General features: G+C 42.4%; 1 protein-coding gene across 9 annotated transcripts in view; it reads left to right on the top strand.

Moving 5' to 3' along the window:
- Nucleotides 1-14568, top strand: part of glrbb (glycine receptor, beta b) — a 176464-nt gene that overhangs the window by 84151 nt on the left and 77745 nt on the right. For all 9 annotated transcript variants that reach the window (XM_059644883.1, XM_059644860.1, XM_059644864.1 and 6 more), the window contains 2 exons: nucleotides 1104-1244; nucleotides 5972-6124. In XM_059644883.1, coding sequence (XP_059500866.1) covers nucleotides 1104-1244; nucleotides 5972-6124 — 294 coding nt within the window. The remainder of the gene's footprint in view (nucleotides 1-1103; nucleotides 1245-5971; nucleotides 6125-14568) is intronic.

Here is a 14568-nt window from a genome sequence, read left to right as displayed (position 1 = left end):
TGTGGCAAGTTGCCAATGAAGCCAGTTTGGGATGGTGGTGTGAGAAAACTCACTGAGCCGTACAGAGAACATCTGCGCTCTGTACGCAAGAAATGACAATATTTTGTGGTCACCAACCATTTTAACGCTTTTTCTCTCCCTCCACCCCACAGATGACATGCCCATCCTGAGCCTCCACAATGACACCACCCACAAACTGAAGGAGCAGCACCTCATATTCTGCCTTGGGAGTCTACTGCCCAATGGCCTAAACATGGAATTCACCAGTTTTAAAATTTCTCCACCTCTGGCCTCCTCCAATGTCTAACCCTCCTCCTCATCCCTGCCTCCTTGACCTGCACAATCTTGTCTCCCAGCTATCCACCCCACCCATCCCACTGACCAATCCCCACCACTCCCTACCTGCACTCACCTATCGCCATCCCACTTACCTTAGTGGCCTCACCCCTCCTCTCTGTCTTCGTTTCCCAGTTCCCTTCCCCCCCCTCCCCATTTCTGAAGAAGGATCCTGATCTGAAGCATCAACTTGCCTGCTCCTCTGCTGTCTGGCCTGTTGTGTTCCTCCAGCTCCACACTGTGATGTCACTAAGCCTTGTGTAGCCTGTCCATGAAATCCAACAAATCTCATATATTGCCAACATGTGACAAGATTCAGAATTTAAAATATTTAAGCAAGCCTGTGAACTGATCTAGGTGCCCCTGAGGCACTGTCGTTCCTGATTCCCACCTATTTATGTAAATTTATATTAACTCCAGAAATAGGCTCATGAAATCAACATAGGCAGGATATGAGCAGGAATCTCTTTCTCCCCTTCTTCTCAACAAGATTACCAAGACTGTAAATAAAATCAAATTAATGCTGGTTCTGGAAACAGTCAGCAGATCTGGCAGCACCTGTGTAAAGTCAGTATCCTGAGTCGAATATGACTGTGCTAAAGATGCTATATATTTGACTCAACTCTCCACTGATGCTGCCAAACTTGCTATTTCCAGCAGTATCTCTCTTTATTTTATATAAGAACATCCTGGTTACTGATGATATATTAGATTTCCAATAGATGCACCTACTTCATCAATTACATTCATTTCTTTTTCTTTTGCAGTTGGCTATACTACAGATGACCTTCGATTCATCTGGCAATCTAAAGACCCTGTTCAGATGGAGCAAATTGCATTGCCACAGTTTGATATTAAGCAAGAAGATATTGAGTATGGAAACTGCACAAAGTATTATAAGGGCACTGGTGAGAATTGTTCACATTAGAATTACATGCTACAATTCATTCAGTCTTGAAGATGTATGCTTTGCATAGAGACTACATTACTCAAGTCTCTGTTTTCAGGCGCAATTTAGTTTCAGCATGTTACATAGAATATTTTCCAATCTGAGCAACTGAAGTTAAAATCCACTTGCAACAGAAGAGAAACATGCTGCCAGTTTAAACATTTTCAGATTGTTAAAAAGAAACATGAACACATCCAGACTGAGCTGGAACAGGCATTCTTTATGATCAAATTTCAGCTAGTTTTGATGTTCAGTTTTCCTCAGACAGTCCAAATTTACATAAAAGGTCTCATCAAAGGCCTGAATTCATCTTGTGTAAATACTTGCTGGGAAAACTGTTTGCATCCAATTCCGTTGCCTAATATTTTACTTGAGACCTTTAAGTTAACAGGTTAATGGCTCCATTAAAATAGTAGCCTAGGGAATTGTATAAACATCTGCTAAGCTCTTTTTTTGATAATAGTGGCACATCATTTCAAAGCTGCAGCAATTTTAGGGAGAGATTCTATCCTCGTACTAAACTGGCTAAAGATGAAATGAATGCCTATTTTGTCGTTGTCAAGAAGTGTAAGGAATTTTTCTGTTCACATGCCTTTTCACATTTTAACACTGTAGCCTCCCAGCTCCAATATCCATCTGGATAGGATTTTCCGGACCATGCTGTTCAAGCCGTGGTAGCCAATACAGCATCGAAAAACTTTGATTCTTTAGAAATATTCAATATTTAGATGATTGACAAAATACAAATGAAGAAATGTTTACTGCAGTCAGTAAATTCCTCTCTAAAACCACTGGGACCTTCTGTTCTAATTTTCCAAAATGCTACTAGAAATATAATTACAATTTCTTCAGATGAGTTCAGAAGTGTGATATTCTTGCTCCATCCTTATGTGCTTCATCTAAGTAATATTTTAGGGAATATAAACAAATAGCAGAAACTGGTTAGTGGCATATAATAAGTATAGTGTTAAATTGAACTAAAGTGATTCTACATTTTACGTGCTTACTACGAAGACAAGTAGTGATGAGAAATGTATATTATTTAAACTGTAAGAGTGTGACTTCACTTTTTCCACTCCTTGTTTGACCATAACAGAAGTGTATTTGTTCAAAAAAGTATATATTTGTCAATTCAGTAAATCTTTAACTGTTTATCTGCTGTGACTATAGAAGAATCCGATTTTGCTGAGGTTTTAAAAAAATAATATTAAACATTGAGGGATGAACTGATTCCTTTTCCTGTCCCATTCCTCCACAGCAAAATCTGAATTTACAAAGGGAGAAGAAATATTACTATCAGACTGCTTATATATAGCTCAATACTAGAAGCAGGTCAGGCAAGTTCCTTAAGTAACAAATAAAGATCTAGATTATTGCAACCGAAACTCGCTCATCAAAGATGTAAAAATTATTAGCAAAAGGTTTAAACAATATAAATATATATATACATAAATCCACCCATCTTGAAATATAATGTGCACACATACAAGAAAAAAATCCCAATCTGCGAAAACAAAATGGTGCATTGTTACAATGACTGCGCTGGGGCCAAGTAATAGTCAAATTCAGAAAAGACAACCTATTCACACAGTGTCTCAAATGATGGTTTGCATCTGAAGTCACTTTCCACACAATCTGTTAATATTGGGATTTCCATTTTAGTATTAATTAAATGAGCAGTAAGTACAGTTGGCTAGCAACAGAGGAACAGATTAATTATAGTGCCAAGTTGTTCATTTTATGTGGCATTTTTGAAACAATATCATTAATGTAGACTAACAAGGGTCTTAGCACTATTCCCAGGGCTATTGAACTTCATACCTTCCTCATGGAAATGTCTTCTGAGGAGAAGACTTGGCTGTGAAAGGCAATGTCTCATAACTGGACAAATATTATGTATTTTGAACAGTTGTGGCTGGAACATAAATAAGAGAGCTAACCTGCTGTTCTGACTTCACAACACACAATATTATGAAGGATGATCAGTTATTTATTTAGTTTGCATATTTCCAAATGATATTGCCATAGACATCTTCAATGTTGTTATGGACAGCTACCTACCATTTTATTGCTTATAGGTTTGATTAATTCAGTTGGCTGGAGTGGTGGGTAGAAGTGCAGAAGGACACCAACAGCATGGGTTCAATTCCGCATCAGCTGAGGTTGCCATGGAAGCCCCATCTTCTTCTCAGTCTTGCCTCTTAACTGAGAAGGTAACCCTGAAGTTAAACTCCCCATGTGTTATGTCTCTGTAGTGAGACAGGAGCGCTATAGTCCTCTGGGATTATGGTGATTTCCTTACTATATGCTTAAGGTGACAATGTGCTTTATCATTCCATTCTATGACACCATAGCATGATAACAATACTGATATGCATCTCTGTTAGTTAAATTGACCGGTAGTTAAAGTGACCAACAATAGTTAGAAAAGGCCATATTTTGTTGCAATAGCTAAAAAAAGAGGGTTACAAATTAGACCTCAATTGTGCCTTTTTCTGCACAGAAAACTGAAAGGATGTGAAATCTGGTTACTGATCCTTTACTCTAAGAACACCTCAAGTATAATCATCATATCAGCCTCAGCTAAGTTTTAGACCTTGGCTGTGGCTTCTAAGAGAAATTAGACCCCTTATGTGTGTTAATGCCCGTTAAAGAGTCTTTGAGAACACTCAGGTCTGAGTGGAACAACTCCAGTATGTTCTGTTTAGTGTTTATTTTACTTCACAAGCAGCACCAAGGCAAGACTTTTTAAAAAAAAACATCTTGAGCTCGAGCCTGTGGTGCAGCTGGAACGTTTTCCAACTCCATTGCATTCCCTGAAGTCATTCACAACCTTCAGCCTTCCATTCTACCTCCCCTAGGAGTCCCGTATTGGAGAACACCTTCCGAGAATCGTCATCATGCAGAGTCATAGAATGGTTGCAGAACCAAAATAGGCCATTCAGCTCTGTGTGCCTCTTGTAGCCCTCTGAAGGAGCAAATAATTAAGTGCCACTTCTCTGCCTCTCCTCTGATTTCTTTTTTCTTTTCAAATCCCCAATACCATTATCTATACCATGCTTTGGAACTGAAAATCTAACCATTCACTGCATGATAAGATTGCTCCTCATGGTTTTTTTGTCAGTGAACTTGAATCTGTGCCGCAGCGGTCAGACAGCGTCCGAGGAGCAGGTAAATCAACATTTTTGGTTCGAAACCCTTCAGGGTTGATGAAGGGTTTTGGCCTGAAATATTGACTTATCTGCTCTTCAGATGCTGTCTGACCTGCTGTACTTTTCCAGACTCTCACCTATAGATGCTGGCTTCCAGCATCTGCAGTCCTATTGTCTCCAAGTCTTTGAACCTGTACCATCTGTTCTTGAACCTTCCACAAGTAGGAACAGTTTTCCACATCCCTGGAACAATTCATGTGTTTCTTTTACACTTTACATACTTTACACCTTCGTTAAAGAGTGGTGCCCAGAATTGAGCACAATGTGTTATTGAGGCTGAACCAGTCCTTCGTACAGGTCTGGAGTAACTACAAGACAGAGTGAAAAAGCTAATAACACGCCAACAGTCAAGACTACATCTTACAAAGATGATAAGACATGGTCCTTATATCTGAGGTTGGAAGTAAACAAATGGATAGACCACATTAGAATAAATAAATATGATCCGAGCCCCAAATGGAGATGGGTCTGCAGAATAATAAGGATTGTGTCTTGAATGGGCCACTTAAGCTCATTGACGGGTTCAAGGATTACCGAAGATATCCTTCAGCGGGTGTTTTTGGGATAGCTCGGAAGGTGTTCTCCAATACGGGACTCCTAGGGGAGGTAGAATGGAAGGCTGAAGGTTGTGAATGACTTCAGGGAATGCAATGGAGTTGGAAAACGTTCCAGCTGCACCACAGGCTCGAGCTCAAGATGTTTTTTTTTAAAAGTCTTGCCTTGGTGCTGCATGTGAAGTAAAATAAACACTAAACAGAACAACATACTGGAGTTGTTCCACTCAGACCTGAGTGTTCTCAAAGACTCTTTAACGGCCATTAACACACATAAGGGGTCTAATTTCTCTTAGAAGCCACAGCCAAGGTCTAAAAATTAGCTGAGGCTGATATGATGATTATACTTGAGGTGTTCTTGGAGTAAAGGATCAGTAACCAAATTTCACATCCTTTCAGTTTTCTGTGCAGATAAAGGCACAATTGAGGTCTAATTTGTAACCCTCTTTTTTTAGCTATTGCAACAAAATATGGCCTTTTCTAACTATTGTTGGTCACTTTAACTACCGGTCAATTTAACTAACAAAGATGCATATCAGTATTGTTATCATGCTATGGTGTCATAGAATGGAATGATAAAGCACATTAGCAGATTCACAATGTCCATGGTACTGTGATGGTTCTTTGAAAGAGCTATTTCATTAATTCCAAAGAGATGAAGAATTCTTGGTTCTTGTTACAGTAAACCATAATCACAATGTTTATGAAGAATGTAACCATCATTGACATATTTAAATATTATTAAAAACATTGATTAGCTTTTTAAAAAATTTGAAATATAAAAATGCAATCAATTTAATTATGCTTTTATCTTTTGAAATTCATTCTCTCAATGTACCAACTGTAATATTGCCATTAAATGTTTTATTTTTTTCTGCAGAAAAGATTCGATCACTTAACTAACTTCCTTTTTATTAAAGGATATTACACCTGTGTGGAAGTGATATTTACATTAAGAAGACAAGTTGGATATTACATGATGGGAGTTTATGCGCCAACTCTTCTGATAGTTGTCTTATCATGGCTGTCATTTTGGATAAACCCTGATGCAAGTGCTGCAAGAGTACCTTTAGGTAAATTGAATTGGCACTGATAAATGATCTATTGCTACAGAAAATAACTCTTCATTTCCACAAATGTTACTGACCAATGTGCCGTTATACATTTAATCATAAAACATAATTCATAATGGGCATTTGATTAGTTAGATGTTTCAAAAAAGTGAAATCAGAACAGTATACAGTTCTATGAACTGTTTACTATTTAAAAAAACAAACTAATATCATAAGAGTTAAATATTAAAACTCAATTGACTTTTGCTATGATTGAAAAATTCCAAATTACATGCTGAATTACATTAATATGTCCTTTATTCTCCAACTCTGAGTGCTAGTGATTGTATTTTCATGGACAGTGATCGTTGGAGGATTTAGAAAATTTGAGTAGAAAGATAGTGGCATTTTAGCAGAATCTGTATTTGAATACATGAAATAGACTCTGGGATAATGGGAACTGCAGATGCTGGAGAATCCAAGATAATAAAATGTGAGGCTGGATGAACACAGCAGGCCAAGCAGCATCTCAGGAGCACAAAAGCTAACGTTTCGGGCCTAGACCCTTCATCAGAGAGGGGGATGGGGTGAGGGTTCTGGAATAAATAGGGAGAGAGGGGGAGGCGGACCGAAGATGGAGAGAAAAGAAGATAGGTGGAGAGAGTATAGGTGGGGAGGTAGGGAGGGGATAGGTCAGTTCAGGGAAGACGGACAGGTCAAGGAGGTGGGATGAGGTTAGTAGGTAGATGGGGGTGTGGCTTGGAGTGGGAGGAAGGGATGGGTGAGAGGAAGAACAGGTTAGGGAGGCAGAGACAGGTTGGACTGGTTTTGGGATGCAGTGGGTGGGGGGGAAGAGCTGGGCTGGTTGTGTGGTGCAGTGGGGGGAGGGGACGAACTGGGCTGGTTTTGGGATGCGGTGGGGGAAGGGGAGATTTTGAAGCTGGTGAAGTCCACATTGATACCATTGGGATGCAGGGTTCCCAAGCAGAATATGAGTTGCTGTTTCTGCAACCTTCGGGTGGCATCATTGTGGCACTGCAGGAGGCCCATGATGGACATCTAAAGAATGGGAGGGGGAGTGGAAATGGTTAGTGACCGGGAGGTGCAGTTGTTTGTTATGAACTGAGCGGAGGTGTTCTGCAAAGCGGTCTCCAAGCCTCCGCTTGGTATCCCCAATGTAGAGGGAGCCACACCGGGTACAGTGGATGCAGTATACCACATTGGCAGATGTGCAGGTGAACCTCTGCTTAATGTGGAATGTCATCTTGGGGCCTGGGATAGAGGAGCTCGAACAGTTCATCCACTTCACCAACACCTTCCACCCCAACCTTCAGTTCACCTGGGCCATCTCCAGCACATCCCTCACCTTCCTGGACCTCTCAATCTCCATCTCAGGCAACCAGCTTGTAACTGATGTCCATTTCAAGCCCACCGACTCCCACAGCTACCTAGAATACACCTCCTCCCACCCACCCTCCTGCAAAAATTCCATCCCCTATTCCCAATTCCTCCGCCTCCGCCGCGTCTGCTCCCACGATAAGACATTCCACTCCCACACATCCCAGATGTCCAAGTTCTTCAAAGACCGCAACTTTCCCCCCACAGTGATCGAGAACGCCCTTGACCGCGTCTCCCGTATTTCCCGCAACACATCCCACACACCCCGCCCCCGCCACAACCGCCCAAAGAGGATCCCCCTCGTTCTCACACACCACCCCACCAACCTCCGGATACAATGCATTATCCTCCGACACTTCCGCCATCTACAATCCGACCTCACCACCCAAGACATTTTTCCATCCCCACCCCTGTCTGCTTTCCGGAGAGACCACTCTCTCCGTGACTCCCTTGTTCGCTCCACACGGCCCTCCAACCCCACCACACCCGGCACCTTCCCCTGCAACCGCAGGAAATGCTACACTTGCCCCCACACCTCCTCCCTCACCCCTATCCCAGGCCCCATGATGACATTCCACATTAAGCAGAGGTTCACCTGCACATCTGCCAATGTGGTTTTACTGCATCTACTGTACCCGGTGTGGCTTCCTCTACATTGGGGAAACCAAGCGGAGGCTTGGAGACCGCTTTGCAGAACACCTCCGCTCAGTTCGCAACAAACAACTGCACCTCCCAGTCGCAAACCATTTCCACTCCCCCTCCCACTCTTTAGATGACATGTCCATCATGGGCCTCCTGCAGTGCCACAATGATGCCACCCGATGGTTGCAGGAACAGCAACTCAAATTCCGCCTGGGAACCCTGCAGCCTAATGGTATCAATGTGGACTTCACCAGTTTCAAAATCTCCCCTTCCCCAACTGCATCCCTAAACCAGCCCAGTTCGTTCCCCTCCCCCCACTGCACCACACAACCAGCCCAGCTCTTCCCCTCCACCCACTGCATCCCAAAACCAGTCCAATCTGTCTCTGCCTTCCTAACCTGTTCTTCTTCTCACCCATCCCTTCCTCCCACCCCAAGCCGCACCCCCATCTACCTACTAACCTCATCCCACCTCCTTGACCTGTCCGTCTTCCCTGGACTGACCTATCCCCTCCCTGCCTCCCCACCTATACTCTCTCCACCTATCTTCTTTTCTCTCCATCTTCGGTCCACCTCCCCCTCTCTTCCTATTTATTCCAGAACCCTCACCCCATCCCCCTCTCTGATGAAGGGTCTAGGCCTGAAACATAAGCTTTTGTGCTCCTGAGATGCTGCTTGGCCTGCTGTGAAATAGACTCTGCCTTTTTTGTGGTCATCAAGTGATTAGTCAAAGGACTAACTATGTAATCTTTGATACGTAATTTTCAGACAATATTATCTACAAGAAAAATGTGAGAGGACAGTGAATCTATGTACTAAATATATATATTTATTTTCCACTGTTTTTTACCTTGTTGCCATATAAGATAATGAATTATGTTGGTTTATAGCTTCAAATAGAGCAATGTTTTCCATCTATGTGGTGGACAATAGGCTTTAGCTATTTATCTGTGTGTTTTTGTAGGGAATGATGTTGGTGAGGATAACCAGTGTCACCATCCTTAGAATCCAATGAGAGTAAGTTCCGTTATTGTTGATTGACTCAGAAGAGAAAGGGAACTAAAGAAAGTTAGAGAAGAAGATGGTAGAGATTGTGGTTTTGTCCAATAAGTAATTTACAGATAGAGAAGCTGATTTCTGAGCATTTGATAATTGGAGGAATGGACAGCATTCCCTACAGCTGCCACTTAAAGTTAATAAGATGTTGTTTACTTTGTACACAAATAAAGGATAGATTTGTGCAACTGGAGAAGGCTTTGAAATGTATTAAGGAAGATTCCATTTTTGGAGCCTATGTTAAGACACTAACAGAAGCAATGAAGAAAAGAGGGCTTATTACAATGTCATAAAAAGTTATAAACTAAGAAAGAAAACAGGCCCTAACTGTTCTGAATATCATGCCAAGAGGAGAATATGGCATAATTCTTGGCAACCAGAAATGTTTATTAATTTATGTATATTGTGTTCAAAGCCGGGAGATTATGCTGTTGCCTTTTATGACACTTCTCCCAAAATACTTATCCTGTTCCTAAGTGTTTTGCCTTTCTAATTATTAATATGTTTACATTTTATATCCTTTTAATGTGATAATTGCTGCCCTTGCTGATGGGATAACCTAATTGTTGTGTTTACCCCAGCTGGTATTTGGCCAAATCTGGCAGGATTTCTTCTATAAAGTGACTGTTATTTCACATGTTTGGTTAGAAGTGGCTCTTCTTTCAACACCGCTAGGGCTGCAATGTTTTCCACTTTCTTGTCAGAATGAATCTGTAGAGCACTCACTGTTGTGGGATCCAATGATGCCATTACGAATGCTTCTGTTACATCCTTTGCTGGTGAACTGATGGATGAACTCGCATTGTCTTCTCGAGTCTCTGGATTGGAGTCAGAAATTGCCATCATCCCAGTTTGTTTCTCAGTTTCACTGGGCTCTGGCACCCCTAGGACTTGCATACTCAGGTCACTATCTGGAATGGAGTTGAATGCTCTTCCTGGAGGTTCCTCATTGCTTGTGGCTCCATGGGCAAGCTCATTTTCTGTGGGAATATTCTTGATAATTCAGGATGTCAAAGAGCCGTGTGACTGCAGTGAGTTGTGCCATCCCTGTAGTATCTTGGCTGCTTATCATCTTTTTCTCATGGAAGAACTATACAAGTCCAGAGTTGGTCACATTGTTTGTGGTATATTGGCAGAAACTCCCTTCTGTCTCTTGTAAGAAGAGCAAGAGGTTCTAGTCTCGTTATAGCTGGCTGCTTTGCATAGTGCTGACTTGGTTTATGTTTTATCCACCAATTCCAAGAACAGGTATCATATGATCTGGATCACTACCTCATGCCTACTGTTGTGGAACATGGTTCACAGGGACTGCCAGAAAGTGGTCTGAATCTGGTGGGGTTTTCTGTCCCACCAGGGAGTATCGAAGCTGTATTGCTGTGCAACTTCCTTGCTTCATAAACATTGATTCAGAAGGACGTAGTAAGTTTGTGAAATTTCTTGTACTTTCTGCTGGAGTTTTGCAATCTGCAACCACAGACTCTTACTAAGGCAGCTTCTGGGTTATAGGTCTAAACTGTGGAAGTCTGAAAGAGCCCTGTTGTCAGCAAATACATTGCATCTGACAGGAATAAAAACATAAATTGCTAGAAAATCTCAGCAGGTCGGGCAGCATCTGTGAAGAGAAATCAGTTGACATTTCAGATCTGGGGACCCTTCCTCAGAACGTTAACGCTAAACTTTTCCACCAGTTTCTACTTTTGTTTCTGATTTACAGCACCCACAGTTCTTTAGTGTTTTATCTCACATTTGACAGCTTTTCCTGTATCAAGTTTAATCATGCTTTGAGTCCATTAACAAGGAGCTCCACAGTATTGAAATCCTATTATCTAGGGTACTTCTCCTGGGATCTTCAAGTGAAAATCATCTTCTTCCTATATGTTAACATTGTCATAGGACATAGGAGCAGAAATTAGGCCATTCAGCCCATCAAGTCTGCTCTGCCATTTGATCATGGCTGATAAGTTCCTCAACCCCATTGTCCTGCTTTGTCCCTGTAACCCTTGATCCCCATGATAATCAAAAACCTACCTATCTCAGTCTTAAATGTACTCAATGACCTGGCCTCCACAGCTTTCTGTGGCAGTGAATTCCATAGACTCACCACTCTCTGGCTGAATTCCAGAGGGAGGTGAGTGTAATAGTCCTTGACATCAAGGGCTGCACTTGTCCAAAGGTGACATCAAGGACCCCTACAAAACTGAAGCCAGTGGGAGTCTGACACAAGCGGCACAAAGGTAGATGAATGTGGTTGTTAGGGGTCCATCATCTCAGTCCCAGAATATCACTGCAGGAATTCCTGAGGGTATTGTCCTAGGCCCAAATATTTTTAGCTGCTTTGTCTTCCCTCCATCATAAGGACAGAAGTGGGGATGTTCGCTGATGATTGCACAATATTCAATACTGTTCACAGTTCCTCAAACATTCAAGTAGTCCACGATCAACTGCAGCAGGATGTGTGGAATGTCCAGGTGTGGGATGAAAAGTGGCAAATAACATTCTCACCACACAAATGCCATGTAATTACCAGCTCCAACAGACATTCTAACCGTTGTCGCTTGACACTCCGATGACATTGTGGTTGCTTAATCCCCAAAATAAACACCTTGGGGGTTACCATTGACAAGGAACTGGAATAGCCATATAAATACTGTGGCTACAAGAGACAATGTGAGGCAAGGAATACTGCACTAAGTAACTCACCTCGTTCTCCAAAGTGTGTCTAACTTCTACAACACAAAAATGAGTGTGCAGTTTAGTACCTCCCTATTTGCTTGGATGAGTGCAGATCCAGCAACACTGGAGAAGCTTGACACCATCCAGAACAAAGCAGCCTGCTTGAATGGTATCACATCACAAACATCCATTCTGTCCACCATCAACACTCAGTAGCAATAATCTGAAACACGGTACGGTGCAGGAAATCACCAAACTGCTTAGATAGCACCTTCCAAACCCATAACCACTTCTATATTGAAAGACAAGGGGAGGAGATATATGGGAGTACCATTACCTGCAAGTTTCCTTCCAAACCTTTGTCAATCCTGATGTGATAGTATATCACCATTTCTTTGCTGTCACTGGGTCAAAATCTTAGAACTCCCAAATGGCATTGTGGGTCTACCTACAGCACATGAACTGCAGCAGTTCAAGAAGGAAGCTGTCTACCACTTTCTCAAGGGCAACTTGGGATGAATCATAAACACTGGCTGGACCAGCAACACCCTGATTCCATGAATGAATAAAAAGATCATCTCTCTAATCCTGGTGGTGACCTGTATCTTGGAGCTGGAAATTCTTGCTCAGACACTGCCCTGAGAAATCTTTTTCTTCTGTAGGCAGAGAATCCACATTGATAATGGGCATACTTTGTGCTTGTGGACTTTCTTGGCTTACATCTGGAATAAGGTAATTTGGTAGTTGTTTGTTGACTAGGACCTTCTACTGCTGTCATCAATGTGAGAATATCTATTCTCAGCTGTACCCCTAGAGCTCCTGCACACCCAGAAATGTGTGGGGATCATTAAGCCATTGATCTCTAATAATTACTTATAGCTCTTATATGCTGTTGTTTCCTGCTCTCCCAACCCTTGTATTCAAACTTTATATTTAGTGAATGACAGTTCTAAATCTGTAACTGACACCAACACTCCTGTGTCTATTAATGCTTTGCACTACTAGCATCCTATTGTTATCCATGGCTTGGTGTCGGTATCCTTGCCTTTTGGATAACTATTTGATAATAATCAGCAGTGTCGATTCATCATACTTCTAAGGTTCATAGTAATCTTATCTCCTACATTTCCTTGAGATAATGGGAACTGCGGCTGCTGGAGAATCCAAGATGACAAAGTGTGGAGCTGGATGAACACAGCAGGCCAAGCAGCATCTTAGGAGCACAAAAGCTGACGCTTCAGGCCTAGACCCTTCATCAGAAAACTTTTCTGATGAAGGGTCTAGGCCGGAAACGTCAGCTTTTGTGCTCCTAAGATGCTGCTTGGCCTGCTGTGTTCATCCAGCTCCACACTTTGTTATCCTACATTTCCCTGTCAGGGCCCTGTCCTTCCTTTCCGACTCCTTTATCCCAGCAGTCCTCAAAAACATGCTCTGGATAATTACACTTAGTACAGTCGCCCGAAGCTGGAACTGAAGTCTGGCGCAGCGAGGCAGTACATCTTTTTCTGAAGTCGTGTAAAGGGGCTGTACCCTCCGCGTGATGGTGTCTTGGTCTACTGTAATTATGATGTGACTATTCCTTATCATTAATTGCAGAAATTATTCATTCAACCTTAATAGACACACAATGGTTCAGTGGTTAGCACTGCTGCCTCACTGCGCCAGGCTTCAGTTACAGCTTCGGGCGACTGTGCAGACTCCACACAGACATTCTCCTTGTGTCTTTGTGGATTTCCTATTAGTGCTTTGGGTTCTTCCCACAGTCCAAAAATGTGCAGGTTAGGTGGATCAGCTAGGCTGAATTGCCCATAGTGTCCAGAGATGTGCCGGCTAGGTGGATTGGCCATGGGAAGCGCAGGGTTATGGTAGTGGGGTGGATTTGAGTGGTATGCTTTTTGGAGGCTACTGTGGACTCAATGGGTTGAGTGGCTTACTTTCACACTATAGGAATTCTGTGATTCTAATCTCAATCTCTGTGGCTGCTGCCTTTATTGACTGTGTGTTATCCACACTGGGCAATGTTCATGATCGTAATTATTATGTGTGACCAGTCCCATTTTAACGGTTGCCTGATGAGCAGAGCTGAGGTCATTCTTTCTGTCAGCATTTGTTATCTCACACTGGGCTTGGAAGGCTTCAGATTTTTGATTTCTGTAGTCGGTGATGCTCTGTCCTTTCTGTTGGGAGATGCCCATGACCAGGAAACAATATATGGGGATTGGTCCCATTGCGTTAGTAACATCAGCTTTAAATGCCTGATATGATTAGTCTTATGCTTTGTGGGCTTGCTGCTAGGTCAGCACACCAGGCTCTGTTTTGGTTGGTTGTGACAAGCCTGCCCAGTATATCTCTGGGGTGTTTGTGTGGAACAACCTTGCAGTGTCCCTGTTATGCATTTGGTACCAAATCTGCAATTTCCTCACTTTTAGCCCTGATCATTTAGTTAATATGTCCAGGCTTTAGAGTGGGCTGCTCATCTTTAACGTGTCTCTGGTGACAAACCTGGGTAGGTTGGGCTGGAATAGCGGGAATGACAGGTGATTGTTTGTGGTATGCCTCGGTGTGGCCTCCTGGCAAACAACCCTGCTAATCTGGGTATTTGGTATACAGCTGGGATTGGAAGAATATATTTCACTTTAATGGGCGGGGTCGGTACATATGGCGGAAGACCATCCCCTTGGCCATGATTATATCCCA

The sequence above is a fragment of the Stegostoma tigrinum genome, chromosome 1 (assembly GCF_030684315.1).
Source record: "Stegostoma tigrinum isolate sSteTig4 chromosome 1, sSteTig4.hap1, whole genome shotgun sequence".
Classification (NCBI taxonomy): Eukaryota; Metazoa; Chordata; class Chondrichthyes; order Orectolobiformes; family Stegostomatidae; genus Stegostoma; species Stegostoma tigrinum.
Note: the sequence above shows the minus strand (reverse complement) of the source record. Positions and strands in the feature narration are given on the sequence as shown.